The sequence below is a fragment of the Rhineura floridana genome, chromosome 8 (assembly GCF_030035675.1).
Source record: "Rhineura floridana isolate rRhiFlo1 chromosome 8, rRhiFlo1.hap2, whole genome shotgun sequence".
Lineage (NCBI taxonomy): Eukaryota > Metazoa > Chordata > Lepidosauria > Squamata > Rhineuridae > Rhineura > Rhineura floridana.
The window spans coordinates 65,570,670-65,591,280 of NC_084487.1; the positions used below are offsets into that span (position 1 = coordinate 65,570,670).

The window sequence follows — 20,611 nt, forward strand, 5'->3', positions numbered from 1 at the left end:
CTCTGCACTATGGAGGATCTTGTTTTCAAGCATAACCCACCAGATAAGGAACTGGGGTTTTCCCTCTTTCCATTTATTCCCTCCCCCCCTTTTTATTAGATACCTCTAGATCTAATGTTTATGGGTGAAACCTGACTGTGTCTTTCCACCAGTGGTTTGGAGGATTCTCTGGAGCATATCTGGGATATGTGGGGTGCATGGGATTTCAGGGGGAGACAAGGAAGGGGAAATCCTGTAGTGCATGTGGAGATCCAACTCACAAGACATTGGATGTCACTGCTCTGCATTTATCTTACAAAAAAAGATAATGCTCCCCTCACCCCTCCAGTTTCTAGAACAGTACCCTCAGGAGATGAAACTATTAGAACTATATCATATGCATGGGGTCTGAACTGGTGGTGAGGGGTCTGAACTGGCGGTGACCGACCAGGAGAGAGACCTCGGGGTTGTAGTGGACAGCATGATGAAAATGTCGACCCAGTGTGCGGCAGCTGTGAAAAAGGCAAATTCCATGCTAGCGATAATTAGGAAAGGTATTGAAAATAAAACAGCCGATATCATCATGCCGTTGTATAAATCTATGGTGCGGCCGCATTTGGAATACTGTGTACAGTTCTGGTCGCCTCATCTCAAAAAGGATATTATAGAGTTGGAAAAGGTTCAGAAGAGGGCAACCAGAATGATCAAGGGGATGGAGCGACTCCCTTACGAGGAAAGGTTGCAGCATTTGGGGCTTTTTAGTTGAGAGAAAAGGCGGGTCAGAGGAGACATGATAGAAGTGTATAAAATTATGCATGGCATTGAAAAAGTGGATAGAGAAAAGTTCTTCTCCCTCTCTCATAATACTAGAACTCGTGGACATTCAAAGAAGCTGAATGTTGGAAGATTCAGGACAGACAAAAGGAAGTACTTCTTTACTCAGCGCATAGTTAAACTATGGAATTTGTTCCCACAAGATGCAGTAATGGCCACCAGCTTGGACGGCTTTAAAAGAAGATTAGACCAATTCATGGAGGACAGGGCTATCAATGGCTACTACCCGTGATGGCTGTGCTCTGCCACCCTAGTCAGAGGCAGCATGCTTCTGAAAACCAGTTGCCGGAAGCCTCAGGAGGGGAGAGTGTTCTTGCACTTGGGTCCTGCTTGCGGGCTTCCCCCAGGCACCTGGTTGGCCACTGTGAGAACAGGATGCTGGACTAGATGGGCCACTGGCCTGATCCAGCAGGCTCTTCTTATGTTCTTATGCATACAATTTTAATTTATATACTTTATCTTATATTAGTGTGCTCTGAGCTGCTGATTTGATCTTCTAGATCAGGGGTTCCCCAACTGTGATCCGTAGACCACTGCTGGTCCACGAACTTTGTGTGTCTGTGGATTTGTGGTTGAAGGTAGGAGATGGCACATCCATCACATTAAATATTCATAGTGATGTTTAACTGTATTTTATTGCTTCTTTTATTTCTTACATTTTTATTTTATTCTATGGAATTCAAATTGTAGTACAATAAAATACAATATAGAAAAAATAAAAGCAGCAATAAAAATACAATTAAAAATCAAACAGCGCCTAGCACAGCATGTTACAATTGCTATAACAGGCAGAAAAATCATTAAGTGGTCTGCCAAGACCCACAGCAATTTTCAGGTGGTCCATGGGGTGAAAAACATTGGGAACCACTGTTCTAGATAGACTGCTTACTCCTTTGTACTTACTTTTTTGTGACAGGGGGCAAAAACCCATCTGTGTAGGAGTTCCATACAATATGTACAGTTATCTTCTGTACAGTTTCTTACAGGTCTCCTTGTTGTTACATCAACAGATTTCTCGATTTCCCAGCTCTTAATAAAAGCCTCAATTTCTTCCATATTTGTAATGATGGTTCTATTTTGCATTTTCAGGTCATCAGCTGGATCACCGTTGCAGACACCTTAACAAATGAGCATAGAAAATTCAGTATGTTAGAAAGAAAAGCCAAGGTTTCAGTTTATCCTGCAAAACTACTGCTTAACCAACAAACTCTTCTTTCTCTTTTTTATTAACCTTTTGTATACCTGTAGCTGGAAAAGGAACACAGTGGGTTTAAGGGTGTACATTAGCCTTTTTCTCAGATGCATATACCATGAAAAATAAAATGCTACTCCCCACTGCACCTCCCAAAGGTTTAATTCTAGAATATTAGTCTGTTCTAGAACATTGCTGGATTGCTGTTCTTTAACATTGCTGGATTGCGTCAGGTAGGACCTTCTACAAAGGTAATACTATGTCTTCAATTTAACTTTAGGTAAACTTTCTTAAGACTGCATTCTTTTATTCCTGTTCTAGCAATCAGCAAAGACCTCAGCCTGACACCTTGGAGAGCTGCTGCTAGTCAGAGATGACACTACCGGGCTTGATGGGCCAATGATCTGACTCGGGACTTCTGTTCAATACTGAAAAGTATAGTTTTATGTACTCTTGATGCACTCCTATTCACAAAAAAAGACTGATTTAAAGCATAGAAAAACTGGATATTCTCCCAGTAAGTCCCAGGCTATGGTCTGAAGGCACATGAGGCCAGCTCCCTGCTGAAGCTAAGCAGGGTCAGGTCTGGTCAGTGCCTGGATGGGAGACTGCCTGGGAACCATATGTAAAAGCCGCCTTGGGTTTATATCATGAAAAGAAAGGCGGGGTATAAATGTAATAAATAACTAACTAAAGAAAATACTCTCAATGAGATGTCACTGACCAAATTATTCTTAGTTTGTTCTTATTTATCTTGAATTAAATGTTTTGAAGTTTTCTTATGGTTGCTAATATAAAATTACAATAATCTCCCCATACTTTTAAACACTTTTTAAAGATACCCAAAGCATGCAAAACAGAATGGTGAAAACCAATTCTTGTAAAAAATCCTCTTGGGTGTTCCAGGAGTTCTCTTTCACCAATACCATGATCAGCATTTCTGATTATGTCTAGCAATATTTGCCCAATGCATCTTGTTTTGGAATAAGAAAGTAACAATCAATGAGAGTGGTTGATAGATCTATTTTTCTACACAAATACCTGACACAACCTAGATCTCTGAGTATTCGCATGCAACAAGGAAACTGCTGAGTGCAGGCATAAAACCTAATCTCAAAGTGTGGAATGATACAATCTAGAATAAATCCTCATCAACTGCTAAAGCCAATTTTCTAAACCATCATTAATGTAAACATACCCTGTTGTGAACCAGTGATCCCCTGGCAGAGAGTTGCAATTAAGTCCTTCACTAACTACACAACAGTGCAACTTCTTTTATTTAAAGAAATCATATTCTCACCACAAAGTCCTTCAGTCTTGGAAGATGTATTAGAATGGAAGCCATACTGGATATCAATAATGCCTGTAACATGAGCCCACTTAATGTTGATGCCAGCTGGTGTATTGATCACATACATAGCACCAGTATCTTGAATACATAAGCCATGTTTTGAAAAAGGCAAGGGCTGGATCACTGAATCCACAACTACCTAAAAAATTGCAGTAATGAAAAGTACAGTAATAAAATAATGCTTGTGAGAACATCATGTGGCAGTGTTGCTCCTTAGGAGCACTTAGCATCTTTGTGAGACTTTAGGAGAGGAGGAAATTGGAGCTATGTAATTTTTAAAACATTAACATTGGGGCATGTAGCAGCTTCAGAGGATGGTGAAAAAACTATGTGTATCATGGTTAAAAAAAACCCATTGTCCCAATCTGGACCCATCCACCCCCTACTTTTTGTAAATAAATAGATGTGGCTAGTCAAAGCACATTTTAAACAACATGTTTAGTCTCTTCTAGTTTTACCTTTTATACCCTATTAAGGGAAAGAAAATTTTGTGCAGACTGTGGAGGTCTTCCACATGTTGCCTAATCTGGTCCTCTGAGAGAGGAAAAGCCAATGTCTTTGCAAGTTTTAAAATACATTAAATTATTCATAGTGAAGGGTATTATTTCAGGGTCTGTTGTTTTTTTTATTAAAAAAAAAGTCCAATGAAATGTAGTTAGTATTCGTAGCTGCAGCACTTCTAAGAATAATCAACATACATCCATTGAGACTAAGAGGTTCAGAAATGAAAGCCGCAGAGCCCTGTGCTATATACAGTACATGGAAGATCTCTTCAAAATAGAAAGATCATAGTTGCTTGGTTTCCTTGTCTCTGAGTCCTATGGAAATCCAAGTAATTTTTAAAAAATAATTAAAGCAAGTCTGATGCATCCTCGAATAGAAACTGGACTATTTCCTCAATTGCATATTTAGCAGAAGAATCCTACAGCTTAAAAATTCTCAACTCACCCTTCTTGCTAAACGATTGATAAGCACTGTATATGAAGGTGTTGTTACATTAAGTTTCTTAAAACAAAGGCCTGAAGCACTTCCAGGTGAAACCTTGAAATAGAAAACACATGGAAATACATGTTTTTTGAAGTAAAATAAACAATGGCACTAATTGTAGTATATGCTCACATAAGTATTAAACTCATACTTAGAAAAATACTAATAAAAATACTCACTAGTCTTCTTATTGAATTGGCACTCTGAAAGAGTTTTAAAAATGGATTAGCATCACCGTTGCATAAAGTGGCATAATTCCAGCATTACTATAAACAATTCTTGCTATAATTCAATATCAAATATCTTGTATATTTTTTAAAAAAGTTAAAAGTTGCCTAAATGTAAATAAATATTGCAATTCAATACAGACTTTCTTTAGAAGACATCCTACTGAACATACTGACAATTACCTCTGTGTAGGTCTGATATTCACTAGAAAAGACAATAATGCTGGGAAAAACAGAAGGGAGTAGAAAAAGAGGAAGACCAAACAAGAGATGGATTGATTCCATAAAGGAAGCCACAGACCTGAACTTACAAGATCTGAACAGGGTGGTTAATGACGGATGCTCTTGGAGGTCACTGATTCATAGGGTCACCATAAGTCGTAATCGACTTGAAGGAACATAACAACAACAACAAAGGTCTGATGTGCAGAAAATAGTACTTTTAATGCTTAATATTCTGCTAATTGTTCTAGGGAGAATCCAGCCAGAATCACTCACACAAATATTATCAAATTATAATACATAACTGAGATCATTATTATTATCTGTTGCTAGAGAAAATATTTGTTTGCAAATACAGTAGGGCCCCACTCATACGGCAGGTTACGTTCTAGGCCTCCGCCAAAAAGTGAAAACCGCTGGAAAGTGGGACCCTACTGTATTCCAGCCGCCACGCTCCAGCTGACAGCAATCAGCTGTAGTGTGTGAGCTCTCCGCGCTCCAGCTTACAGCGACCAGCTGTAGCGCACGACCTCCGCGCGCTACAGCTGATCGCGCACTACTGTAGTGCATGATCAGCTATAGCACGGGGAGCTCCAGCCGCCGCACTCCAGCTGACAGCGATCAGCTGTAGCACAAGAGCTCCCCACACCCTAGCTGACAGCGATCAGCTGTACCGCAAGAGCTCCCCGTGCTCCAGCTGACAGTGATCATCTGTAGAATGGGGAGCTCCAACCACTGCACTTCAGTTGACAGCGATCAGCTGTAGAGCACGAGCTCCCCGTGCTCCAGCTGACAGCGATCCGCAGTAGTGCGGGGAGGTCCAGCCACTGCCCTCCACCTGACAGCGATCAACTGCAGTGCGTGAGCTCCCTGTACAGAAATATGAGTTTCCTTTTAAAAGCACTGTAAATATTTTTTAAGAAATCAAACACATTCAATGTTACATAGTACTACACAAGGCTCCTACCTGATTAGTGGGACATTTTTCAATATGAGCCACAATAATTTCCGTAGGTAGTTTGACTAAAATATAGGAAGCTACTTTATACAGTGCTACATTATTTCCATCAAATGTAATGATACTCAGTTCAGACAGGACAGAACATTGACCTAGGAAAGAAGGACAATTAATAAGATCAACGCTCAACACAGCATTTATTTTTTCTTTTCTTTTTTTGAAAAAACACAGCATTTCAGGACTTTTGCTCCTTTAAAAAAGCAAGAAAAGGCTAATTTTGCTAGAGGTGATTACATCACATACTGAACTGTGCAGGAAGTTCATTAAACAGAAAAATAATAAAAATCATTGTTCAACAGTAACACACATAGTTGTATTAAGAGTACAACCCTACACATGTTTACTCTGAAGTTAAGCCACATTGACTTAAATGGGGCTTCCTGCCAAGTAAGCTTGCATAGAAATACAGCCTTAGATCATTTCTTAGGACTACTTCATATATTATGAACTTAGTAGGCACATACCTATGCAGCAATAGAGCATATCATGTAACAAGAAAGCACTCTGTTCATTTTTGTTTACCATATGTCAGGGATGAGAATAATCCAGATATTGTTGGACTTCAACTCCTATGAGCCCCAGAGAGCATGATCAATGGTCAGGGATGATGGGAGGTGTAGTCCAGCCATATTTGGAGGGCCAGAGGTTCTCCATCCTTGACAAATGTACACACTGCAGAGTGATGTAATTGGTCCTGGGTTCTCATAGCACAAGGAGGAAAAAAAGACTAGTGATATAGCACTCTCAGAAGCTACAAGATCTACAGTGATTACATGCAACTGATTTTGTAACATGCAGCCCTTAGATCAAGGCTTAAAAGGAAATGGAATTCACCATTAAGTGCTTGAGAAGCAAGCAGATGCAGCACTAGTTCTCCACAAAGGTCTCATCAAATGTAATACTGCCCAATTTTACTTTATTCTCAATAAATGTACTTGATTTTATCTAAAAAAATAAGATAGACTTTGGTTCACTATTTCATACATTAATATCTGTAGCAGGTGTTTGTATGACTGAGGGGCAACCACCTTTCTCTTCCTTTCACTACACACTTCACAAAACACATGAACCAGGGCCACCACACCAGTGCCCAATGACACAGAGGCCTCTTTTGGGTAACTTCTCTCCCTTGGAAAAAGAGGAGAGGGGTTGGAAATGGCAGGAGCAGGGCCTCCATGCAGTCAACAAGGAAACCATGTGTTACATGTTCCCTAATAGAAGGGAGGGAAGTACACCATTTGAAAGACCTGGCAGTGATGCAATATGAATGAGGGCTTATTGCAGGTTGTGATCACAGATATAAAGTGGCCAGAGACTCTTCCATGGTTTGTGTGTAGTACATCATAATGTAATACTTCCAACGCACATAACATTAAGCCATCACTTCTTTTATCTAATTATGGTTTGTTTGAGTGTGCAAACCCAGCTGATTAAAACACGGTGAGTTTTCTGCCAACAAATCACAATGTGAAGCTACAATTTGTTGTTGGCTAACAAACCAAGGATTGTTTTAACTATGGTTTGATGTTATGTCCAAATGCAACAGCCTTGCTTTAATCATTGTCTGTTTGGTCACTCCACTCCAGACACTTCCCAAGTTACAAAGTTATGAGGCAAGAGCAGCTGGAAAACAAAGAAAGCTTGTTTGCTCATCTGTGAGACAGAATGGCTTGTTGAACAAACCATGGTTAAAGTAAGCAAGCAAAGGCTTGATCTTACTACTACAAACTTTGACTAGGGTTACTATTTTGTTTCCAATCAACTATTCTGGATAGGTATGTGTCTTTAATCATCACTCATCCTGATTCTATGAGCTTCGTAAAGTTCCTGCATTATAATCAACTGCCTGTAATTTTGTTAATAGAAATTATAATTTTCAGGAATTCATGCTTAAAACATATAATATAATCCACGCAAAAACTTACAAGGACATTCCCATTCTGGGCAGCAGCTGTCAGTGTTAACTTGAAGTGGCATCCCCCGAAAACCACAGTCTGGCTTCTCCACATTCTTATGGCAGTTCTTTGAGAGGTTGTACAGCATCCATCCCATATTAATGCACACATACTGACTACATCTGTCTACTGGATCAAGATACCTTGGCTGTTCCATGATAATGAAAAAAATGGAATCATTAACATTAGACATGATTTTATTTCATGAACAAAGATTCACCACTACCATACAAGAAAGACACCTTTTAGATATAAAAAATGCATCAGCCAAGCCTGCGAGTGCTGTGGTCCAAATGGATATGTTTGTAAACAGCTGCCTAATGAATTTCTGCCAATCAGAAACACGATTGAGTTTAAGCAGGTGGCTTAAAAAAGGAAGGAAAAAAAGAAAGAAAATTGGACCTCTGTGAATGATTAGATATGAAGGAAATATACACTAAGGGCTCATCCACATGGTGATTTAGTGTGTGTCTGGTGCTACTTGCATCCCTTTGTAATTGGCATGATCCACGTGACTTGGAGTCAAGCAGAAACTATAACTCAGTTTTCCCCTTTAAATCCATATCAACCCAATTCAGTTATAATGTGAAAAGGAAAGGAAAAACTATCTCAGCTTTGCTACGCTCCTCCATGTAGGCGCTTTGCTTCAATTTTTTTAGTGGGTGGGCTCTCTTATGCCCCGTTGCCCGCTCCCTCTCTCTCTGCCACCCGCACAGCCGCTGTCTACTTTGCCTTTCACTCACTAACCCCTCTAATCAGTTTTATATAGTTTCATGTCAATTGCACCCCAAGGCTCAGCCCTGAGAGGCGTGCAATTGACAAGAAACAATGAAACTGACAAAAAAAACCTCCCCTTCTCCATTAACAATATTGATACTCCAGAGGGAGTAAACATGTAAAATTGGGGGTTGGGCCACAAGGAAACAGTGATACTAAACCCTTCCAGAGGAACACCTACTTCTGTGAAAGGAAAACAGGGGATTGGAAGCTACAATTGAGGAAGAAGTGTGGACCTTGAAAAGCTATTGCGATAGTAAAAGCAGCTTGCCCCCACACCCACCAAAGAAGACTCATGAGACTTGGCATTGGTTTAAATGTTATATTTAATAAATATAACATAATCCAAATCAGAATTCAAACATATCCAATCAGAATTAATAACTGCTTATAACCCACGGGCAGGTGAGGAATTGCGCTATTCTGGTGGGGATAGAATCCCCCCAGTCTCCTGGGCATGTATCCCAGCTGATAGCTGTGGGGTCTATTGCAAGGTTATGGGCCAAGACTCCCTCCTTGCCCAGTGAACCTTAGGAGTGGCTTGCCATGGGCATTCTGGCCCCGCTGTACACACGCTCACCCCAATGCACATGACAATCCACAGGAGCACCCGCCAGTTATCTGCAGACTGGAGTCCTGCAAGATTCCTGAGGGGAGTCCTTACCCAATAATGCCTCAGAATGCCTACCTCTCCCTCCACCAAATTCCTCACCTGCCTGAACTCAATGCCACAAGAGGTTTATAGCTCATGTTTATACACCTCGCCCCACAAACCTCAACAACTCCGCCAACCCCTTATGTAAATCCTCCAGGAACATGTCACACCCAAGTTCAGAAAGGTGAACACCATCCTCCCTAAAGAGATGAGGATAATCCACACCAATCCTTGGATGCGGAATGTAGCCCCATCCGTTCTTCAGTATAAACTTCTAAATTCTCCGGTTCACCCCACGCCTAGCCCTCTCCAAACTCGCCGCTCCAATAGGGTGGACCAAACAACTAGAAGATGGGGGAAAGTAAAAGCAGCTTCTTTAGTATGAAGTTAGGCTCCCATGTGGATAAGCCCAAAGAGTATAGATCTGCAGTTATCTTTATGAAGAGCTGGCCTTTGAAGCAGGATAAATAGAAAATGAAGATTTTTAAAAGAGATATTTAATAAAGCATAAAAGTTATCAGATAAAAGGAAATGTATAAAACAATAGAATGAATTTTCTAGTAAAATTTTAGTATAATAAGTAAAGCAAAGTGGGCAAAAATGTCCTCACCGTGCATTCTGGGGGTGTTGCAGACATTAATGTATGTATCATGGTGCCAAAGGAAGCATATTCTGCACTCTCTGTAGTCATCATTTCCATTTCAGCCTGTGAAGTTTGGGTTCTCAGTGGCTCTGCTGTGAAGTGACTTGAATCTCTTATTGTGACATTCTGCAAGCTGGTGATTCTCACTTGTTCTGGTTCAGTCACACTGTAGTATGGCCTAATTGATTTTGGTGGAGGAACTCTAGACCAACCAGATAATGTCACATCATCAGAGAGAGAAACTGGCTTTGCTGAAGCTGTGCGGCCTTCACTGATAGCCATTGTCATCTGAGTGGAAAGCAGGGAAGACTCTGTAGTGCTTGCATACATAGTGACTTTTCCTTGTATTTCTGAGGTTTGATTACTTTCTAAGGCATATACAGTTGCATTTTGAAGTACTGTAGTCTGTTTTGCTCCCACCTCTATCCAACCTGAGGTTGTCACTTCATCTGTTTTAATGGGTATAGTTCTGAAGGTTTCTGTGGAAGGTTTGGGTGTAAATAAAGTAAAGTCTGGAGTATACATAAGTGTTTGGGAGATAGTAGGAATTGGGAATGAAGTAGTAGCTGTGTAACGTTCAAAGCTGATAGGATAGAGTTCAGTAACTAGGTCAGTTTTGCTAGGAACTCTTGTGCTAGCAGAGGAAACTAGTAAACTTACTGAGGGTCTAAGGGTGTACTTTTCAGTGACATTTGCTGGGGCTGATGTCATATTCTGAAGAGTACCCATAGTAAATGCTGGCTTTGCAGACTGAGTACTGATTGCACTTGGCAATGAAGATAATGGTCTACTGTACACTGAAGAAGTCAAAGAGGAACTTCTTGTTCCTAAAGATACCATAGGCGTATCAGAGACTCCCAGAGGAGGTAAAGACGTAGTATTTATTATAGAAATACTTGTATGTAAAGTTAACAAAGGAGTAGCTGAAGGGGAAGCTGCAGGATAAGAACCTGGACTTGTTGAGGTAGCATGTTCCCCAAGTGATACAATTGGTATTTGTATGTGAGGGCTAGCTGGTATCACAGCAGAAGTGATGCGAATTGTGGGAATCACAAATGAGCTTTCAGAATGAGATGCTGAGGCAGAGATCTGAGTAGTTTTTGTTTTTGATAACTCTTTAAGTAATGTGGAAGGACTTGTTGAAACAGATAAAGGTCCTGAAAACTCTACAGAAGTGGTAAAACTATCTGCAGTTTTAACAGTAGAATCAGTTTTTAATTCTGCGTATGAGCCAACTGAGTGCACACTCGTTTTGGAAGTTGTTTGTGCCGTATCATATAAAAATTTTGTAGGTAACACTGAGGTTCTACTAGGCAAAGCGTCAGTACCAACAAATTCTAATGGACTTACAAAAACAGCTGGCTCTGGAGATGAACCATTGTGCAATGCATGTTTACTTTCTGTTGAAATTCTACTTGATACAAGTGATTGGGAGGTTTGAGAAAAACCTTGAACAGAAGCTGTGGAAGGTCCTATATGAAAGCTCTTTGAGATGATTGTAACTTCCCCAGTTGCTTTGGGTCTTTGTGATGTAACTGGAGGAGACACTAATGTAGACATTGTGTGTGTCACTTTGGGACTCAGTGAAGACCATATGGTTGTCGGACTTTGTGCAGCAACTGAAGATGGTGTAACAGCAGAAACATGCTTTGTGGTTACGGGAGCAATATGCTCAGAAGGTGTTAGAAGTGCTTTTGATGATGATAGAGATGTAGGCAGCAGAGCTGAAGATAACATTTCTGAGTCAGGTTGGATTGTCATTGAGTCTGAAGCTGAAATGCTATAAGGCGGGGTTGAAGAAAATGCAGTAAATCTAGACATCAATAAGGGAATTTGAGACACAGGTGTTATAAGTGAGGGCAGATAAGTCAAATGAATGAGTGGTTCAGTCACAGTAGACCTAGTTCTTGAAGTCACAGTAAATGTTTGTGTTAATGGTGAACCTGTAAATAACGTAGAACCTGAAAGCGAAGCTCTTTCAGTTAATAGAGATTGTCTTGTTGCTGCTGCTTCTGACACCTTGGAATGGCTTGTGTAAGGGCTTCTAGTCAATAGGATGCTTGTGGGTGTTTTAGTAGAGGCAAAATCTTGTCCCACAGGTAATGTAGGTAATGTGGCAGGGGAGGCTGCAGATCTTAATGGTATAGTTGATGTGGTTATTAAAGGAAAAGCAGTCGGTGATGGTACAGTTGTTGTCGTCGTGGGCAATGACATAAAGAGAGTAGGACTTGTTGTATAGGTTGTCACTTTTACTGCAACTACTGTGGCTTCTTTAGCAGTTGGGAAAGCTGTTGGGAATATCGATCCAAGTAGCACAGGTGGGGGTGTAGTGTCAGAGCTGTCTTCAGAAGGGTGCTCTGAAACTGGTAACGTATCAGATAAATATATGCTTGCATGGGATGTTGTTACCGAATAAAGATCTGTAAATATTTTCTCTGTAGTTTGTCCTCTTAATGTTGCTACTCTCTCAGTTGCTGTTTCAGTTGTTAGATTCATATATGTTGACTCATCCCCTTCAGAGACGAACACAGAAGGTATACGAGAAAATGCTTCTGTCGTGTCCACTGTATGGGAGCTTAATGCTGAGGGCCTTGTGCTTGACGGCTTGGCTTCAGGTAAAGATTCTGTAGGTTTCACAAGTATGCCTGTAAAAAAGAGGATGCCTCAATATTATTCCATAGTAAGGAAAAGGAAGAGAAGGGGGAAGAAATCAAGGTTCAGCTTCTCCAAGTCAGGACTATGTGCCTCACCCTAGTACTGGATGCAGAAATCAGTGTTAGGAACTGGGAAATCAGCACCTTTTTTATGCTCACAGTTCCCACTCCTCAGGGGATGCATGAGTGAAAGCCTGCTTCTGCACATACACTGCCCTTGCAAGGTCTGAATGAATAGCAATTGTAATATGTCTGGGTTCAATATATGGAACCAGCAGTTAACACGGTGGTTTTATTAAGTAGCAGTTACTACAACAACTTCTCCAGGAGTTCCTTCTGCCACTCAGGCTCAACCCTTCCACCCCATTCTTCAAGGATCATCTCTAAACTCCCATCCCAATGTTTCTTGTAAGGAAATGTCTCTAAATTACTGTGATCACAACAACAATGCTAACTTGTGCTGCTTTGCTTGAGAAAATTACTGTACAAGCAATAAGGTCTATATAGAAAGTTGTCCCATAGTTTGGTCTGAGAGCAAAACATTTCATAGATATTTTGAAAACTGTACAACCAAATAAATATATATAACAACCTGGCTTTCTTGAGTTGTTCACATATGTGACTTTTCACTTTTACAGTTAACAGTCCAATCCTATGCATATTTACTTAGGAGTCCCATTCCCGAGACAATGCTGCATAGGATTGCTTCCTCAAAAATAAATCAATAAAAACAAGTGGGACCTGCAACGAAATATAGCCAGAGTAGTCGAGTGTTCCTGTTCAATATTCTAGCCAATCAGCCATGCCTTCTTCCAGGGCACTTTAATCTATTCCCCTCAGTTTTCCATTTTCTCCCTCCCAACATACAGTCAGCATTCCACGCCCATCAAACATGATTAGTTCACATTGGGCCGTTTGAGGGATTTTTGCCCCTTTAAGATTTTTTTTCCTAAAAATATTTTTGGGTACTTCTGCAAGCCTAGGGGTTTCCCCAAGCATGCTGATATATTCCTCTTCATGAATGATGCTATTTTGGCTACATAAGGAATGGCACTGGAGTTGAGTTAGCTATTAGTATACTTTATTATTTAATTATTAGAAATCTATTAATAAAGTTGTTTGCACAACATAATAATCTAGACTGCACTAGGTAAATTATACTTTAAAATACAGCGGCTTTTAAAATCTTGATGCAAAGACATTGGGTGGTATTCGTTGCTAGTCCTACACAGAGTAGACCCCTTGAAGTTAATAGACGTGACTAACAGGCTTATTAATTTCAGTGTGTCTACTCAGAGAAGGACTTAGTTGATGACAACCCTATATTTTATGAAACGAAACCAATGTTTTTATGTTTTATGTTGGATTATATTTGTGATAACCAATACATAACTATATTAATCCAACAATCCAGGAAAAATGTACAGGGACACTTACAGTCTTCTGGATAAACACATTTAAGTGTGATTTCATCAAGAATCATGTCTTTAGGACAGTATGGTAAGCATCCTTCAACCCTACAAATCAAAGGTTCAAGAAAAAATGAAACAGAGTAATTATTTTGTAGTCTCTTTAAAAAGGCAAGGGGCTTAAAGTTTGCATGGTTGTCTATTACACATAATTCAAAATATTTGATGCAAGGTAGAAATGGCTGCAAACTAGTCTGTTTTGATACTTGAATTCTACATTTCATCTCTTAACAAAGCATCCTTTTGCTCATGACAATGGAAATATCATTTGTAAACTCTGTTAAGAACCTCGAACAACACACTGGTGGTAAGTATAAGCAAGTTTCTAATGTAAGCATCACTCAAGGCTTCTTCAAATGATAATTCACCCTATGGATGCTACTCAGAAAAGAGATATTTTTCTGAATATGGAACTTTATGTCCCTGCACACAGAAAGTGTTGATAATCCCTCTTCAACAGAGTCTGTCTTCTATTGCCAAAAATTCCCCACATTCAAACAGTGTGTGATATCTCTAGCTAGAAACACACTTACTGTTCTACTGGTTCCAGTGTGTCTTCACATCTCTCTTCTGAAAACGGGAACACATGATGCTAGTCAAACCCCACCCCCTTTTACTGTAAAACCTGGTGGGAGCTGCTTGAGTGTGTGTTTTTTTAAAAAAAATCTGCTTCAGAGAGATTTCACAATTGATTGGCAGGTCATTCCAGGTATAGCTAATGGAAACTCTTTGATCTGGTTACTAGTGTGCTCAATACTTTCCATGTGATGAGAAGAACAGGGGAGGTAGTTCACATACCGGAAGCCTGCAGGGAGAACTGTCTGATCCACTATGGCAGGGGTAGGCTGACTTCTGGCCTGAGGATCTACTTTGCTTTTTACTAAAACCCCAAGGTCCATTAACCAGAGCCAAGTCCAAACTTGTGGCTGAACATAAATATAGAATTTAGAAGCAAGGTACACCTAAGCGCAGCTCGGGAATTTATCTTCAAGTCTTAGAACTGAGTTCCCAGTCCTTTCACACAAAGCCAATTCCTAATGCCCCCTGGCTTTCTCATTTTAGCAGCCTAATTTTGGAAGCCTTTTTGTTGAGGAACAAGAAACCCTTGTTTATCTACTCCAAATCATCCAGAGATTTACTAGTAGATTTCCTTCTATCTTCTGCCCACTCCTGCAATAAACATATTCTACACCACTGGTGGTTAACCTGTGGCCCTTCAGTTGTTGTTAGACTGCAACTCCCATCATCTTTAACCATTGGTCAGTTTGGCTGGGAGAGATGGGAACTGGACTTCAACAACATCTCGGGCCACAGGTCAGCCACCCCTACTCTACACAACAGGATCCACTTAGATTGCCTCTTTAGAAGTTCTAGACTGCAGTAAAAAAAATCAAGTAAAAGCTAACTTACAAAATATGACATTAAAACTTACCATACAAATACCTAGACATATAGGTTGTATTTGCACATCACACTAAACCATGGTTTAATGTGATGTGCATGAGCTGCAGCAAACTTCATGCTTACACAGTTCCCCCTCCCATTCAGCTGGGAGAACTTTTGTTTTTCATGTTATCTGGTGCAACAGATTATTGTTAACGCTATGGTTACTTTCAAACAAGACAATTTCAAGCCATGGGTTAAAAAACTGCCTTGTTAAAACTAACCATAGTTCATATAAAGCACAATTCTGTTGTTGTTTGGAAAGTGGAAGCAAAAGTTTCTGAATGTTTCCTCCTGGCTACATGGATGAAGTGGAGCATATGAGCCCAAAGCTCACTGAAGCTTATGCACTCCTGCTAAACCATGGTTTGGCAAAACATGTGAATGTAGCAACACAGTGGAAAATAATATTCAACACTTACTACATTAATTATGACACTAAAGATTCATTGTACTTACGGTGGAAGAAATTTACATGCCACTCCTTCAGGATCACTACATGTTTTAACACAAGGACTTGTACAAGGTTCGTATCTCCATTCACACATCCTCCTATAAGGTACAGCCGTACGGAGTTCTAAGAAACAACAAAAGCACCAGACTTTGCAAATGGGTGATATCTATCTCTAACAACCAATAAGAAAAGGGAAATCCCTTCTACAGAGGACAAGGGAGTACATGTCCCCAATTCCTTCACCCTATTGGCATATCATTTTTCCCCAGAGACAGCCTTATGTCTGCGCTAAGTGATATGCCAGAAACAGATACCTGTTATAATAGTATGCACCTGTTTCTGTTGCATATCATGTGAGGCGGCTCTTTGTCTTTTTCTTCTTCTTCTTCTTTACCATTTGTACACTGAAGAAATACATATCGGGGAAATTAGGCAATTGGATTTCAGGAGGCAGGCAAAGTCCACCTCAGAGACTGTCCAACTTTACCCTCCCTCTCTGGCAGGGCCTTCTACCCCAAATTGCCCTGTGGGAAGAATTTCAATGAACTATTATATTTTAGTACGGTATTTTTATTAATGTTTCTTTGTTACTTGTAAGTCACCTTGGAAGGATTTGTAACCTGAAAGATGAGATACAAATAGGGAAATAAATTATGGTATGCATGCAGCAAAACAAAAATATGACGCTCATATAACACCTGTAATACATAAAATACGTAGAAATCATTCATCAGGGTCCCACTAGCCCATGGATAGCCAGACAACAGGCTATATATATGTTGTTTATCTTTTGACAATCGCCGGGTAAGTGCTGTCTTGCTCTAGCAGGCAGTTGCTTGCCATCTCTGCTACCCGCTTAGCCCGGAGCTTTTGTGCCGCCAGGGCAAAGAGGGCAACCCTTTTTTTTTAAGAGGGCAACCCTGACGCTCATATATATATTTATGTAATTATAAAATATGTAAGTTATCTTTCTAGGTAAAAACACTTAAGTCAACGTACATGAAGAGTATAAAAATAGTAAATATACTAATTAAAAGTAGACGCTTAAACAGTAGCGTGAAAGCAGAGGTAGAAACATAAAGTAGAAACAAAAGTAGAAACATAAAATCAGTACAGACACAAAGGCCAGCAAGGACAGTGAAGAGGGGATGAGGGGAGATGAAATTTTCACAGCAAATGTGTATAAATCTAAACTGTCTTGAGATCTCCTAGGGTGGAACAGGATTATCCTAATGTTTAAATGGGCAGCTGCAAACAGGGATGCATAAAGATTTCTTTCAGTCCACATTCAGTGCAACCTGATTTGCACTTCTTAGACTCATTTGTGGATTGGAATGCAGTTATCCTTCAGTTTTTGCACATCTTTGAATTTTGCAGTTTAATTCTCAGCCCAGAAAAGGTACCAAAATGTGTTTTAAAATGCATATTTGATAAAATGTATACAAAAATAAAGTCCATTTTCATGCTTAAAAAAAATCCCACAGATTGATACAGAAACAAGATGGAATGAATGAACCCATAAAAACATGTGGACCAGAACTTGACTGGTCTGTCCATCCCTAGTTGTAAAGTAATAGCTGTTACTATAATGTGAGACGTGGGTTATTTGCAGCGTGCTCTACACATCACTTCTAGGATGCTGTACAACTCACCCTCTATTCTGAAACTGCTTGAACGTTTGAATTCTTCAGAGTCATCAAATTTGGATACTTTCACAGCAGATGTGCTGAGTATAATAAAGAAACCTTTCTTGCTATGCAATTCAAATGCACTGTAGCCTGGGATCCAAAGACCTTGGTGATGGAAAAAAGTTGCTCTTCTATGAAACGCTGAACTTGCATCCCATTGTTCTAAGGAAACACCTTCATCATCATGGACATACAGAAAGTAATTTGGCCTTTCAGCAGACTCAAGTGAAACCAGAGATGGAGCTGCAACAAATTAAATCGACTGTAATATATAGTAAGATTTCACCACAAAAACTAAATGTTACATATGGTATGCTAAAAATCTGTTTAATGGCAAACTAGTCCTGGCAACTTTATATTAAAATTCTGCTAACAATATATTAAAATGGCTTCTTTTCATAGTGATTATTCCTATTCAATGCCTAAACTAGCCATTGCTGAACTTCAAGTGATATACAGTGCAATCCTATACATGTGTCTACTTCAGTAAGTCCTACTGAACTCAGTGGTGCTTACTTTTGAGTAGACATATATAGGATTGTTCCCAAGAAAGTGTGCAAAGGATCATAGCCTGAGCCTTTGATTTTGACAAGAGTCCGTTGTTTATCCTGGGTGTTTATCTTAGAGAACTAAAGCAAGAAATCTATGAGAAGTAAGGTCTTCCAAAATGTATAATGTGCATCTGAATAATGTTTCTGGGCAAGCTGGTCTGGAAATTCACAAATGAAAGTCTAATGATAAATATGGTCATTTATTCTGGACCGCTTAAAAAAACTACAGCTGAGAAATTGCCAGTTAATTTTAAGTTGAGATCATGCATTTCTCCCAAATCAAGGAAAGAATGCACTTATACAGAGATAAAGTAAAACAAAAAAATTGAAATAAAAATATTAATGATAAAACATCTCACAGCCTACGTTTTGTTATCACCTAAATCATTTTCTCTCTTTCTACACACGGAAAACTCCCTTTGCCTTTTCTTGTCTTGTCCTGGGGACGACCACAAACAGATTTACTCAAATTTTAGAAAATATGATGAAAAATATTCTCTGGTACAGAAAGGTTAACTTTTATTCAACTCCTGAAACTTTACATTTAAGTACACTGAATTCTGAAGATAGAACTCACATAATGTTTTATCTTTGAAAAGTCCTGGAGTTAACATAAAATTAAAATACACATTTCCACTGACACTGTTTCTGGGCAAAGGAAAGATCTTTTTGTTGGTGACGTTGACTCCTATAACAGTGTCATTCTGACCACAGCTGGCAAAAATATATGGTCCTTCCCCAAGTCCTGGAGGGGGAAAAATAACATCAAATTTAACTGAAAGTAGGAAAAACAACTGGAACAAAAAAAATAACCCACTAGTCACACCACAGCATTTTTAGCACAATCGGCTAGAAATAAAAAAGAGATTCCACACAAACATTTGCTATATGGAACTATATTCTCCAGCAACACTTCCAAATGGCCAATTATCCTTCTAGAATATTTACTCACCATACCTGTTCCATCATATAGGTTTAGCCCATTTTATTGCTTCCTTATGAGATCAGATGGGGATTAGTGATCAAAATCCTCTTAATTGCTCCTTGAATACCCTCTCTTAACTGTCCCAATTTCAGGTTCTGTTCCATGGGAGAAGGCTTTATTTACTGCTATCTTTTCATTTTTGTTTTCTTTTCATTTTGAAATAGCACTGTTTCACTTGAAAACAGTGACATGGAAAAATAGAGATAGGAAACCAGTCATTAAAGCCTCTGTCACACACACACAGAAGAAACTGACATTGGGCAGTGAGGTTTGTTCAAGGGGCAACTCAGGAAGCAATAAAACTGGCAAAGACTTTAAAGGCACAGAGCCCTAAAAAGACTCAAAAGAACTTTGCCTGTCCACACTATAACAGCAGGGGTGGAGAATTTTTTTCAGCTCGAGGGCCGCTTTCCCTTCTGAATAACCTTTCAAGGGCCACATGCCAGTGGTGGACAGGGTCAGAGGCAAATGTGGGCAGTGCAACAAATGTAAATGTTGCCTTTGTACTGTAGACTAGTTTCTGCAAACTCACACACCCCTCTCTGTCCTCCATCCAGACAAGCAAGAGTCATCTGAGTTCAACGCTACATTCCAGCCAAGCACAAACACTTGGGGTGTGAAGCAGGGCCAGTGGGTTGTATGGCCTGGGAAGAGTTCCAAGGTCAGATACAGAGGTCTGGCGGGCAGCTTTCACCTTCCCTGCTACAGAAGCTGGTGTTGCAATTGTACTGAGGAACATGGGGGCACAACACAGAAAACACTGGAATGCAATGAGCGGACAATGGCGTTGTCTGGATACTCCATAAAAAGTGAGCAAGCAAAGAATGGCAGCTCTACCAAAAAAAGACTGGTGTGGAAGTAATTCAGGTGTCCCTAGCATACACCTGTACTGCTTCCTGTCACTCCAACCCTCTCCTCGAAAGCAGCAAGCAATCCTATCTAGGCAAGGACTCCAAACAATCCCCCTGTGCGTACCTGCTAAAACTCACTCGCTGCTTTCTTCCTGAGAGTAACAACTCTCCCTTCACTGTACTGAGTGTTTGATCCCTCTGCATTCACTTGTTAATATTTGGAAAGTTTCTGTTTCAACTATTGAGGTTGATACTTGATCTGCCTTCTGAACAGTTTCAAAACATTAGACCACATGACTATTAGACTAGTTAGACTATTAGAATTGTCTAGTGCCCTATCTTAGACTGCAGCTAACCCTGAACATATCTCTATTGATAAATATTCTGGAAATAAAGCAATTGGGGCAGGGTGAGGAACTCTCCTATTTCCCCCCCACACACACACACAATATGCTCAGAAAGGTGCTACTATGCCCAACACAGGGCCTGATAATGTACATAGTTGTTTAATTTTAAATCTATTTTAAGTAATTTGCCAGTCTGCTTCTACTGTAGGGACACACTGGGACATAAGTAGCCTTTCCTGTATTGACCTGCCTGGGCTTTAAGGTCAGCAAGGGGGGGGGGTTTCTCACTGTTTCTTCCAGTGAGTATTGCTCGCTATGTGGGGATCTGG

At 39.9% G+C, this 20,611-nt stretch overlaps 1 protein-coding gene across 1 annotated transcript in view; it reads right to left on the minus strand.

Annotated features, from left to right (window-relative positions):
- The window catches only part of OTOGL (otogelin like), a 123,347-nt gene that overhangs the window by 37,156 nt on the left and 65,580 nt on the right, over positions 1-20,611 (minus strand). The window contains exons 23-32 of the mRNA XM_061639651.1: positions 18,677-18,844; positions 17,513-17,791; positions 15,866-15,983; positions 13,932-14,011; positions 9,808-12,485; positions 7,736-7,913; positions 5,760-5,902; positions 4,305-4,397; positions 3,306-3,495; positions 1,717-1,931 (exon numbers count right to left, since the gene is read on the minus strand). Coding sequence (XP_061495635.1) covers positions 1,717-1,931; positions 3,306-3,495; positions 4,305-4,397; positions 5,760-5,902; positions 7,736-7,913; positions 9,808-12,485; positions 13,932-14,011; positions 15,866-15,983; positions 17,513-17,791; positions 18,677-18,844 — 4,142 coding nt within the window. The remainder of the gene's footprint in view (positions 1-1,716; positions 1,932-3,305; positions 3,496-4,304; positions 4,398-5,759; positions 5,903-7,735; positions 7,914-9,807; positions 12,486-13,931; positions 14,012-15,865; positions 15,984-17,512; positions 17,792-18,676; positions 18,845-20,611) is intronic.